General features: G+C 40.5%; 1 protein-coding gene across 2 annotated transcripts in view; it reads right to left on the reverse strand.

Moving 5' to 3' along the window:
- AMOT (angiomotin) overlaps nt 1-13,640 on the reverse strand; it is a 66,102-nt gene that overhangs the window by 22,232 nt on the left and 30,230 nt on the right. For both annotated transcript variants that reach the window (XM_009235186.4, XM_024241041.3), the window contains exons 7-8: nt 12,770-12,862; nt 7,842-7,987 (exon numbers count right to left, since the gene is read on the reverse strand). In XM_009235186.4, coding sequence (XP_009233461.1) covers nt 7,842-7,987; nt 12,770-12,862 — 239 coding nt within the window. The remainder of the gene's footprint in view (nt 1-7,841; nt 7,988-12,769; nt 12,863-13,640) is intronic.

Raw genomic sequence — 13,640 nt, forward strand, 5'->3', positions numbered from 1 at the left:
TCCTCAAAATGTCATCCTTTTGATAGTTCAGTCATCATCATCATCATCACTTACCTAATTTTTCCAGTCTCAGAATCTTGGAATTATCATTCTTCCCTCTTTCCTTTGTCTACCATATCCAATCTACCACTATGTCTTAATTCTAACATCTCTCATATTCTTTCATTTCTTTATATGTTCATAGCCAACACAGTTTAAGTTATAATAACACCTAACAGATCTTACTTTCAGTTGCTCTCCTGATCTATACACACATGCATGCACATACACTCAGACACACACACACACAGACACACACACCCATGAGTCCATCCTATAGACAGCTGCTATAACAGACTTCCTGAAATAGTCATTTAAGAAAAAAAGCAACTGGCTGGATGCAGTGGCTCACACCTGTAATCCCAGCACTTTGGGAGGCTGAGGCGGGTGGATCACTTGAGGTCAGGCATTCAGGACCAGCCTGCCCAACATGGTGAAACGCCGTCTCTACTAAAAATACAAAAACTAGCTGGGTGTGGTGGTGCACGCCTATAATTCCAGATACTTGGGTGGCAGAGGCAGGAGAATCACTTGAACCCAGGAGGCGGAGGTTAAAGCGAGCTGCGATCGCGCCACTGCACTCCAGCCTGTGCGACAGAGACTCTGTCAAAAAAAGAAAGAAAGGAAGATAAGAAAGACGAGAAAGAGAGAGAGAGAGGAAGAGGAAGAGGAAGAAGAAGAAGAAGACAAGAAAAAAAGAAAAGCAATAGAAAGAAAGAAAAGAAAGAGAGAAAGAAAAAGAAAGAAAGAAAGAGAAAGAAAGAAAGAAAGAAAGAAAGAAAAAGCAACCTATTAATCTACTGCTAGCACACCCATTCAATTAGTGTTTATTAGGTACCTATAATATCCAAGGCACTTTTAAACCTACCTCCTCTCTTCTTTAGACCAGAGCTGCTCTCTTTCATCCATACCTCAAACTACTTGATGCTTTTACGTTCACCAGTCTACTGTCACTCTCACCTGTTCAGCCTAGATATGGCTCTTAAAAATGCCTTATCAATCTAGGCTCCAACTGTCTTAAAATTCTACCAGGTCTACTATGCAAATACTCAAACTTCATATTGGTCTGATCATTTCTTATCCCTCCTTACTAAATCACTAAACTCTCCAAGAGTTCTTCCTTGAATAATCTTACCTGATCCTGATTGCTGCTTTTCTTTATAGCTTCTCATCATGTGTACTCTATTAGCAGTCATTTTTTAAAGATTTTATTCATGTGTGGATTCACTCATTCATTCAACAGATATTTACTGAATGCTTATTATGCATCAGGCCCTATTCTACAAATGAGAGCAGGAGGGATGTAGCGGGAAACAAGACAAAGTTTCTGCTTCAATTGGAAGGCAATATCCATAGGCCACTTAAGGGTAGAGCCCTTCTATTTTCCTTGGTGTCTCTCTTAAGTTCTAGTTCTAGTTTACTGGTCACTATATTCTTGGTGAACAGTTAATATTAAATAACTATTACATTCAAGAACAAAAATGAGCATAGTATAGCTTATCTACAACACTGCAAATATACAAACAACAAACACACACCTCATAAATGTATTCACTTTGGCCCAGTCAAGATAAGAATTTCATATCATTCCTATTCAGAGATAAGTTTTTAAAGGAAAATCATACAATTGAGAGGAAGAACAGTGGGAAGGCAATCTATTGAAGCATAAGGCAAATACTCTTGAGCTCAATCAATCATATGATTTTCCATTACACTTCTGTAATATTTTGAACCAGTTCCCAAGTATTTGGCAGATCTCTTAACCCCCTTCTGACTCAGGAAAATCTGATCCCTGCAAATGAATACCACGTGATGGCATCTCTTCCCTCCTTCCAACAACTGTGGGTGTCTTTCAAACTTATTTTTTAAAGGATAGCTGTATACAAAATTACTTCTAGAGCCCCATTTGTCTTAGCCATTTGCAAGGAAGTGACTTAATCATTTAGCTTCCCATTTATTCACTAGTGGACAAAGAACAGGGTTAAAATGTTTTAGATTTAAGAGATCTGGGTTTTCTCCTAAATTTATCACTGACTGTATCACCTAATCTGTCTGTACTTTAATTTCTTAATCTGTCAAATGAGGATAACACTTGCAAGGTTCTTTGGGGATATACTAATATATCTGTAAATATTTTTAATGTTTAAAAAATACAAACAAGAAAATACAGATCAGTAGGCAGAAAGGACAGACTATTAATACTAGCTGGATGACCACCAACATATACAAACACTCCATTGGCTAAAGGACATTAAGGCTAAAAATATAAAACTAAGTCCAGTGCCTTCATTGTCTAATTTTCCTCTTCCCTTGTATTGTCCACAACTCCAAACACTATTATACAAATGTCACAACTGAAGTGTATTTTTATTGCTATTCTCCTTCATACCACTGGTTATATGTTGCTCCAGGAGCCTGATTTTAGTTTGATCTGATTTAGTCTTACCCAGGAGCCACTGGATCCAAGTAAGGGTTCATGCTGAAGCAATTTGGTAACACTACCCTGGTATTAGCAAGCTGCCTCTGTCCATTGCCAGTAGGCTGTGGTCCACTGGTAGATATTAAAAGAATTGAAGAGTAAAAAGAACCACCTCTAAAAACTTGCTACCTCAGAAATAGGGCTCATGTTGTAAAGGCGACTAAAGAGAAACCCACAAGGCTTCCAATTTAGGAATTCCAAAAGCCAAAATCATAGGAAAGACTGAAAGAATTGAGCTCAGAGAGATCACTCCATCTCTATTTGGGGGTAGACATAATTTCTTTCTTGTAACACATTGGGTGGAAAAACACCTACTTAAAAGTAAATACGGCCAGACACGGTGGCTCACTCCTGTAATCCCAGCACTTTGGGAGGCCGAGGCGGGTGGATCACTTGAAGTCAGAGGTTCGAGAACAGCCTGGCCAACATGGTGAAACTCCATCTCTACTAAATACAAAAAATTAGCTGGACGTGGTGGCACATGCCTATAGTCCCAGCTACTTGGGAGGCTGAGGCAGGAGAATAGCTTGAACCCGGGAGGCAGAGGCTGCAGTGAGCCAAGATCAGGCCAATGCTGTCCAGCCTGGGTGACAAAGCGAGACTCCATCTCAATGAATAAATAAATAAATAAATAAATAATGAGAACAAAAGAAAGAAAGAAAAGAAAAGAAAGAAAGAGATAAAATACACTGAGATAAATATGGAGAATGTCATCCTTAGATGAAATGCCCTTCAAATAAATCAATAATGCACCAGCAGAACACCTTGGAAGATTCCTGGGTGGATATGTATTTTATCTGTATCTTATCAATACTCTAAATGCACACATAATTCACATCCTTGGATCTTCCATCCAAATCTATAATCCATCAAAACACTGGATAAGATTTACCTTCACCAATGAAATCCTATTGTTGTTTGAAAATTATTTTGGAGTATTAGACATATAAATATCTATGCCTATGACATCTTCCTCTAATATCAGGGAAGGAGGAAATTGGTTATGATGCTTTGTGGATAGGTGTCATAGCAGAAAATTATGTATCTTTAAAACCAAAAAGACAAATCAAATTAGTAAGAGATCTAGAAAGAAGGGAAAATATTAGCCCTTAAGAACAATGGTGGAAATGGAGTAAAACGGTATGAATTTAGCCTTACAGAATTGAGTAGAATTGCAACGGGACTCTAGAAAATGCACTGGCTACTCCAATACGAGCTATCAATGTGACATCTAAATCATCACTAGCCACTGCAGTTCAGAAAAGGTTAACATTTGGGCCCCTTCTTGTTGAATCTCCATGGCTTTCATTCTAGCCTAAAGCCAAAGAACAAGGCTCACTGGCTCTCTCTGCCAGCCCTCTCACATTCAACACTCTCCCTTCCTGTGCACTCAGTTCAGTAAGCAGCCCACCCGCAGCATCTTCCCTCTTTGATCTTGCCAAGGCCTTTTTCCCACCATCCCTGAAACAATTACCCAAGCCGCTTCCACTCCGGATCATCATAAGACAGCAGCCAGCCAGAAGCCTGGGCTGCCCTGAGCCTTGTGAGAGGATATGCCAGACATCCATCGAAAATCTCCAGCGAGGTCAAATTGGTAGGGGGTGGGGAGGCTGTCTTTGAATGGGAGAATACCGTGGTTGCTGTAGGACACAGAGCTCTTTTGACTTGGAGTTTAATGAGCCTCCACTTCAATAGGACCTACGTGTCCCGAAAGAAAGATAAGGGCAAGGACGGAAAGGCACCATTTACCTCGTTTGGCTGCTACTGCAATAGGGGCACAGGGTACACGCTGGTTCAAGGCCTGGATCAGAGTGACTCACCAAGAAAACAGGTCTGATTTATAATTACAGTGCTATCCCCCCTCCCCAGCAAGATACCTCCTTCCTGGATGTCAGCAGAGCCAGGTCCATGAAAGAATGCATTGAACTTGGGAGCAAATGGAAGCTGTGATTGCAGGAGAAAGTTCTTTGTAAGCCTGAGGCAACATTTCTATGTAGAGTTTAGAGCACAGTGATTGTAGAGAACCTCAGGCAAGAGAGTTAATGAGATTAGCAAGAAGGAATGAATTTCAGGAAAAGCATCTAAATGAGGTCTTTGTAAAGAGAAAGACATAAATAAATGCAAGGGTCCTCTGACCATTAAAGTAGTCATAACCTTTCCCTGACCACCTTAATGCAATGAGAAGTAGTTACCTGAGTGACCTTGTAGTTAGAAAGCTGAGAAAAATAGTCTCCTGACAAAAGGTCTAATTTGAGAAAGTTTCCCTAATTTTGATTTGCTAAGTAGGCTAGAAAGGTTTTCCTTGGAAGAACTTCTAAGGTTCGAGAAAAGAGGAAAGTTCATGATGCCATTTGTAAGCCATCACTAAATTATCTGTTTATATGGGACACAGGTAGGTTATCTAACATATCCATCTGCCTTCAAACACAGCCTTACTTGAGCCATTTCCAACAGACAGAAGGATAACTCTTCTATTCATGAATACCTTTCTCAGTTTAGAAATGTTCAATGATTTTGTGAAGCAATCACAATGAAAGCTCCTTCCTAGATCTGTTCCAGAACTACCTGTTTACCTCAAATACCTCCCTCATGATGTTCCAAACTTTGAAATTTCAGCCCTGAAAGAGCAAAGCCTAATGAAGATTGAGTCACAGCAGCAAAGCAAAACTTTAATTAGCAATTTCCTATATCTGAGGATAAGCAAAAGGGATGTTTTCCTTTGAACAATATAGAGGAGACACGACAAACAGCGCCCAGGAGCAAATCCAGCTCTGAGAGACTGCTAAAACAAAAAGGGAAATAAGAACCAGTTGATTTTCTCTGAGATGTGGTCTTCCAAGCCTTTATATGTGCTACAAGTGAGCTGGCTTAAAAGTCTGGAAGACATCACATGGCCTCTGAGATTCCGCTGGGTAGAGGGTGGTAAGCCTGCTCTCCCAGTCAAAGGTTTCACCTCCTTTAGCAAGAGCAACTCAGAATTTCCTAACAATTAGACTCCATGTGAAAGCACAAATTGGATGAGGACTAAGAACTTAACAATAATTGATGACCTCATTTGAAATAAATGCCATCATTCAATCCCAGCTCAATACTTAGAACTTCTTTATATTGTAAAGCTACATACATATTTTGGGGAGGTCCCCTGGAAAACTACTAAAAATCTCCAGGACTAATGCCCAGAAAAGCCTCAGAAGTCTGAAGCCAGAAATATATTTCAGGCAACCTTTTCAGCGAGGGCTGCCCAGTGGGAACTAGAAATGAACATTTTCTCCCAACACATATATTATTTTCATTATTTTAAAACAACCAGTTACCACTGTGCCCTCAGATGTTGCAAAGAAAAATGGTTGCAGACACTCTGTCCCCATTCATTTCCAACTGGCTGAGCACCCTTCCCGGAGGGGCAGCAGGACTCTCTGTACATCCCAATCTCAAAGCAGTCTGGACAAGTTTCTCATAGTCTTTTGAAAAGAAAGGCCCAACGAGTGAAGAAATTTTTTAAAAACTTAAAAGATGCAGAGGTTACTAAATCTGAACAAGCACCCACATTTTCTTTTTGGGAGGTGAACCAAAGGATGATTCAGACAGGGAGAAAGGCAGCAGGGTTTAGGGAATGAAGAGTCATGAGATACCAGTTTTATTTCTGGCTCTACCCAAGACTGGCCATGTGACCACCAGCAAGCTACTTCTTCTCAGCAGGTCTCTTAGCTTGCCCTTCTCTAAAAGAATTCAATCTTACCCCATCCTGTAATTTTCTCTGGAATGTCCTCACAAAAATGTGAGGGAAGGGAATATATGGGGTGTAGCAAAAGGATGCGATAAGCTCCTTAAACCTAGACATCAGGTAAGTACAAGTCTTCCTCATTTTCTGTTGAGCAACTTAGCATAGTTCTGATATAGACAACTGATGAAGCAAGATATTAACTTGATTTTATACTACCTGAAGTTGATATTTTAGCAAGTCAGGCTAAGGGATATCATGAATTAGATAGCACTACCCACTGGTAAAGTGTGAATTTACAGCCTAACTCCAACAAGCATTTTAATATCCAAAAAAGAAAGCAGAGGAAATTGATAAGTTGGGAAATCTCCAGGAACTAGACCTATTCTTATTGAGGGAAAGGAAGCAAGCAATGAATGAAGGCAGTAAAGATACCTCATATACAATAGCCAGAATGCTTTTTAAATGCTAATAAATTTCTTTTGTTTCAAATCTACAAATTTCTCAACTTTTTATGATGAAGGCTATTTTTCCACTTAAAACAATTCAAATTTCAGAGCAGAAGTCTGTGAGATATGAAATTTTCTTTACCAAGTTACACTTTAGCATCAATTTTTGTGGGAACACACCCATCCCCTGAAGGGCAAAACATCTAAGAGTTAGTAGTCCAGTGCAATAACAACTGACATCCAAGATAAATTAATGACAAGCCAGCAGCAAATTTCCCTCTATTTCACATGAGTACAGTTTAGTGTTGCAATCAAATAGCATCTATGTCAAGCCTAATCAGATACATATTAATCATATGCTTAATAGTTTGGGGGCCCTTGCATTTGTCAAGGGAAGGCTTCATCTCTGCACACAAATAAATGACAAGTCCATTCCTCCACGTAACTATTCGCTAGAACTGGCCACTGAGAACCACAGCACAGCTCTTGGCCAGTGCATTTTTTCTGAAATAAACTGTAAACTGTCCCTGGGTCCCATCCTGTCTTAGACCTCCCAAGATTGCTTCTAGTCAAAAATCAATCTGCCAAGTAAGTCCAACAGTAAAAGATATGGCCAGCAAGAATCATTTCTGATCTGAGAGGGGACTGACTTCCCACTAAGCCTGGGTAGACAAGGGCTGTTCAGATTTCAAAATCCTTAGAGTACTTTAAGCTACCTAGAATTATTTTCTAGTTTTACAAAGTTTTAAAATACCTGTAAGGGCAGAAATTAAAATACACATCTATACATATACATATTTATACATCTATATCTATATCTATATTTATATATCTGTCATAGGCTTACGGTAGGGCTAGGTATATAGTAAGAGCTTGGAATACAGGGGCAGTGAGCTTATTATATGAATGAACAAATGGAAACTGTTTCTTGACCCCGGTGATTTCCTATTTTGGAGCAAAAGAAAAGAATTTACCAAGAAGAGAAAAGAAAGCAAAGTCCACTCACATCAGCACAGTGGAAACTAGGAGCAGCAGATGGCACCTCCCTATTGGGGATTATGTAGCTGCCAATTCACCACAATGTGGAGCCCAGTGTCCCTGATTTCCCAGCCCTCCCACCCGCAGGCTCATGTGCTACCTGAGGAAACCATACCTCTTCTTCCAGCTTTACCACCTTGGCCTGGGCGTTACTCAGGGCCTGATCTCGGATTTCGATGTGTCGTCTTTGGTCCTCATTGGTAGAACGGGCAGTGGCCAGCTCTGCTTCCAGCTTCTCCTTCTCACGCTGGCTTTCTTTATCTGTCAGGACATTAAACATCAACACTGCCAGTCTGGAGCTGGCTCAAAGCCTTACCTGAGCAAAACTGACATATCATACCTGTTACTAGATAGCCTACTGCTCTAGTGCACACCTGAAGAACCAGTATACCCAAGATCTGGACTCTATCACTGGCTCTATCACTAACTTGTAGAAATTCAGAAAAGTCACTTAACAACTTAATGGTTGTTGAGCAGAAGCAATGAGAAAATAGATGTAACGTGTTCCAAAAATTATTAGGCATTACACAAAGAATACACACACACACACACACACAGCCCTCAGAAGAAAAGGTAGGCTCGTCTCCTCAATTTTATTTCTTCCAAATTGTCTTACATTGGCAAAAGAGCAATTGAGCTCAAAACATTTTCCCAATTGTTTCCTCATGACAGTACATTAAATAGAGCTAAAAATGACATTTCATAAACTGGATAAAAGCTCAAGCCCATCCTTCACACACTAACATCACTTTGTAACTGAGATCAGGTCTACTTGACAACATGTCCTCTCCACGGAAAACCTAACCCAACACCACCCCCTAACCCAACCCACTTTAACTCAGCATCTGCTTCTCTTGAGAATCCAATGTCTTTTAAAAGATAATACAGTAAAACTGGAAGCCATCTTATGCTTTTATCCTACTCCTTCTCCGGTAGGATAGGCTAGGTGTGGAGGGAACACTGTAAAGAACAGGGCAAAGTTAGACGGAAAACATCAGGATCAGAGGAAGAAAGGCAGCCATTTCACCTGAAAAAAACATCCTCTATTTGTGAATCTCCTTTTCTCCCTTAAAGCCTATTAGAATTTGAAAGTTCAGTTTTTTAAAAATAAAGTAATCCAATATGACTGGGCATGGTGGCTCATGCCTGTAATCCCAGCACTTTGGGAGGCTGCGGTGGGCGGATCACTAGGTCAAGAGACAGAGACCATCCTGGCCAACATGGTGAAACGCTGTCTCTACTAAAAATACAAAAATTAGCTGGGCGTGGTGGCACACGACTGTAATCCCAGCTACTCGGGAGGCTGAGGCAGGAGACTGAGGCTGAACCCGGGAGGCAGAGGTTGCAGTAAGCCGAGATAGCGCCACTGCACTCCAGCCTGGTGACAGAGTGAGACTCTGTCTCAAAAAAATAAAAATTAAAAAAAAGTAATCCAATATGCTTGTGTGCTTACACACACACATTTATATATATATGTATATATACATATATATAAAACACGTATGTGTATATATATATATACTTGCATATATACAAAAACATATGTGTGTATATGTATACTTACATGTGTGTGTATATGTGTATACAAATATACTCTATGACCTTAGAATGGAAGAGCTTAGTGGGCAGATAATGGTCTTTCTGGCTTGGGTTTTAAAGAGAGCTCAGTTGAGCAGCACCTATATAATGAGGGTTTAATAAATATCTGTGGATGGATATAAGAAAAATAGAGGAAGAAAGCACCAGTATGAGACAGTAGCCAAAACTATTATTTTTAGGAGAATGAAGGAACATGATCACAAGCTAGCATTTGCGTAAGTGAATACAGATTTATAAGTAATCTCTAAACAGATTTTACACTTTGGTCCATATACTGTTCTCTCAATCTGCCCTCTTCTAGTGGCTGGCTGTACCTTGTTCCGGTACCCACAGCTAATGAGAATATCAGAGTATTACACCTGAAGTGATATCACTGAATTCCAACGAAGTAATTCTCACTCTTCCCAAATGATCACTTAAAGATTTCATTGCTTGGTCCTAGTTGTAGAAGTCTATTTGTGAAATGGACCCCTTGTGATTCCAGCAAGGGGAGGGAAAAAGGAACCATTATGAAATATGCCAGAGCATTCTGTTCTTAACAAGGCCTACCCTCAAGAGAAACTATTTAACCAGAACCTAATCTATGAGTTTTGGGGATTTTGTTTGCTTATTTGTTTGTTTCCAGAGCCTAACTGACCCATGGGAAAGGAAACATCCAACTCCAGTCTGCTCTGGTCTTCTACACGAGAGAAGGAAATAACCAGCTGAAGCCCTTTCTAGTGATCCTGCACCACCTAAAGGGGTGAAAAAAAACTGAGATGCACTTGTGAAGTTCAGTCCAGAGGCACAGGCTCATTAAAAGACTGAGACCTAATCATAGGTCTAGAGCACTTCCCTTTCCCCCAGATTTTACTATCACAACCTGAAAGGCCTATTTACCACAGTTGCATTTTACCCCATACATCAGGTCTGCCATTTCACACACACACACGAAAAAACCTACAAGTCATACTAAAAGGTAAAATATACAGTTTGAAAAGACAGGGCAAGAATCAGAACCAGACCCCGAGATAAGGCAGGGATGCTGGAATTAACAGACTGGGAATTTAAAACAAATATGATTCATATGCTAACGGCTCTAATAAAAAAAGTAGACAGCATGCAAGATCAGATCAATAATATAAGCAGAAAGATAGACATGTTAAGAAAGAATCAACAATGCTAGATGGTAAAACAGAAGTAACAATACCATCTTATTTAACCTCACAATATTTGTAAGGATCAAATGAGATAGAAGATTTGTTTAAGTGAAAGAAATGTTAGAAAGCATAACCAACACCAAAGGAACTTACTACATAAAGCAGATGATGATCATCATCACCACGATTAGTAATGAGAATCTGTAGCTTCAAAATCTTTCATTGTGATACAACAGATTCTGTACACTAATTTTTAGTATGAGAAAGTTGAGAGTCACCTGACCTATAAAATTAGCAATTCCATGTTTCTGAATCAAATCATTATAACTACAGGGGACCATGACACATGTAGTTACGTCCCGTGTCTTTCCTCTCCTCTTAATTAAGACAGACCTCACACCAGAAACTCAAACAAGTAGTTTTGATTTTTTGGAGGTTAAGTGCTCTTCATCTGGAGACTTAAACCTTAAGTTATAGGAGAAACTTCAATAGGGCAGCCTCACCTTCTTTTCCACTCTGACTTTGCATTTGGAAAGAAAGGAACATTTGTTGAATATGTATTGCATACCAGGTATTGTACTAGCTTAATCCTCAGAACAACCATACAAGGAAGGTACTATTCTCCTCTCCAATTTGCATATGAGAAAACAGAGACCCAGACAGCTTGACTAACTTGCACAAGGTCCCACAGTTGGTAAGTAAGTAGTAGAGCCCTTATTTACGCCCAGATTGGTTCTACTATACCAGGCTGCCTTCTTCTAGGGTTGAGTTGGTTTGGGTTCTCTAGGATTCCTGCAGTACATTCCCCAGAGAGGCTTTTCGAGAGGGCTTTCCTTTCTCCTGCCACATTTCCAACCATGCAGGGCCCTGTCAGTGTCCCAAGCCGAAAGAAATTAGGAGGGACAAGAGTCATGCCCTCTTCCCTGGCTAGTTGGTGAACTTCACTTTTCCTTCCCAGAGCCATTTGACAGTCTTTTGCCCTGCCGGTAATACCGTCTGATTTACTAAGTTACCACATTTTATAAACCTGTAAAGAGCTCCTAGGACACCTGAAATACCATCTCCATACAGAAAGGAGTATGATCTAGCTGATCCAGAACAAAGAATCTATAAGTTTTGTTTTGTTTTGATCTGAGAGTCTGCCACCCTCTTTCTGCCAGTGAACTAGCTCTGACAGCAACTGTGATACCACAAAAGCAATTTCACAAAAATTTATACTAGGCACTGATGACACCAGAAAAACTACATTCCTTACTCTAAGATATGCTGACAAAGGAACAGGAGGTACAGGGAAAAGAAAAAGAAAAAACCTGTTCTGAAGCCAGAGCACAACAGAACAACCCAGGAAGGGAGGGCAGTATTGTAAGTGAAGATCAAACGAACTTGTAAAAGCTGGCTAGAAGCTGCATGGAATGAGTTGAAAGGGTCATTTGGAGACCTAGCAAAGATGGAAGAGACTGACAAATCCCTACTGAGCACAACTACAGCCAGAGCTACACTGAGGGAGGCTGGGGGTAGAGGAAACTAGCTATGGGCATCTGCAGAAATGAGAACAGTTCATCTGTTTCCCCCCGACTAATTCTCCCTGTGGACTCAATCCACTATGAAGTTTTTATTGCTGGTTTTATTAAGGCAACTGGAAATAATTAAGACATTGTCTAGCTGGGTGGGGTCCATTAGAGACTGATAAAGAAGAGGATTAATTCATTGTCATGGTCCTAGGAGTATTTCCAGACAAAGGAAACACTATTATGAGGAAGACACAGCTCTGCCCTCCCCCACATCCTCCAACTCTGCAGCCAGAGTCACTAGTTCAGGCCATAGGATTAGCTACCCTTGCAATCTGCTGCTGTGTAACAATAAATACTAGATGCTTAACAAAGGGAGCCCCAGGTACAGGTGAAGTATTTCAAACACTATCATCAATCCTGCATATTAATCCCATCTCTACCAGAGCCAACACACAGGATCTTCTAAGAAAATCCCTTCAACATGAAGGGACCTCATGTTCAGTAAGGCTCTTTATTTAGGTAGCAACGACACTAGCAGGGATTTCAAGGGGCTTCTCTAGTTTAATGCTGAAGGACCAATGTGATGTGACGAGATGTGGTAGCAAGCAGCCTTCTTGGCTTAGGAGGAAAAGAACAGAATCTTCCAACTTCATGCCTGAATAGGAAAAACAATCCTTAGGTGATATTGACTCTGCCCTGGCTGTTCTAAAAGGCTAAAGAGAACAGTGTAATCTTTTCACGCACCTTGCTCCCATCCACACGTTAATACCTGTTTCTGCAGCTTGCAGACTTACTTTTTGCAAAGAGCTGCGAGATGGTTTTTCTGGTGTCCTCTGACCCCTCATATTCCTTCTCTGCAAGTTGCTTGTTGGCAGTCTCTAGACGCTCTGTGGAATTTGGAGACAATCAACAGGGTCTCAAATATAAACTTTCAAGCACATACTATTGGCCCTCTAAATACTGACCTTTGGTAAAACAAGCCTGTTTCTTCTTGTTAAACAGGAATGGGTGACTAACATGAGTTTGCAAATGTGAATCCCAAAATAATACTAGACCATGGCCGGGGAGGAGGAGGTAAGTATTTAATGCTTTCACTCCTCACTGCCAAAACCTAAGTTAAGTGCAGAATTCTAAATTTCAATGAAATTATCCATCCCCAAATATATAAAGATATCTTTCATTAACCAGAAAAAAAAGAGTATCACAGTTATTATAAAGTCTTTAAACTCATGTAATGTCAAAGCTAGAAAGGGACAACTAGCAGCATGTAGTTGGGCCCCCTGACTTTAAAGATAAAATAACCAAAATTCAAAGACAGTAACATCCCTGGCCAGGCACAGTGACTCATGCCTGTAATCCCAGCACTTTGGGAGGCCAAGGTGGGTGGATCACCTGAGATCAGGAGTTTTAAGACCAGCATGGCCAACGTGGCAAAACCCCATCTCTACAAATACAAAAATCAGCCAGGCATGGTGGTGCATGCTGGTAATCCCAGCCAGCTACTCGGGAGGCTGAGGCAGGAGAATCACTTGAACCTGGGAGGTGGAGGTTGCAGTGAGCCAAGATTATGCCAGTGCTCTCCAGCCTGGGCGACAGTGCAAGACTCCAACTCAAAGAAGAAAAAAGAAAAGAAAAAGGAAAAAAAAAAGAAAGTACCATCCCCAA

Source organism: Pongo abelii, chromosome X, assembly GCF_028885655.2.
Source record: "Pongo abelii isolate AG06213 chromosome X, NHGRI_mPonAbe1-v2.0_pri, whole genome shotgun sequence".
NCBI lineage: Eukaryota > Metazoa > Chordata > Mammalia > Primates > Hominidae > Pongo > Pongo abelii.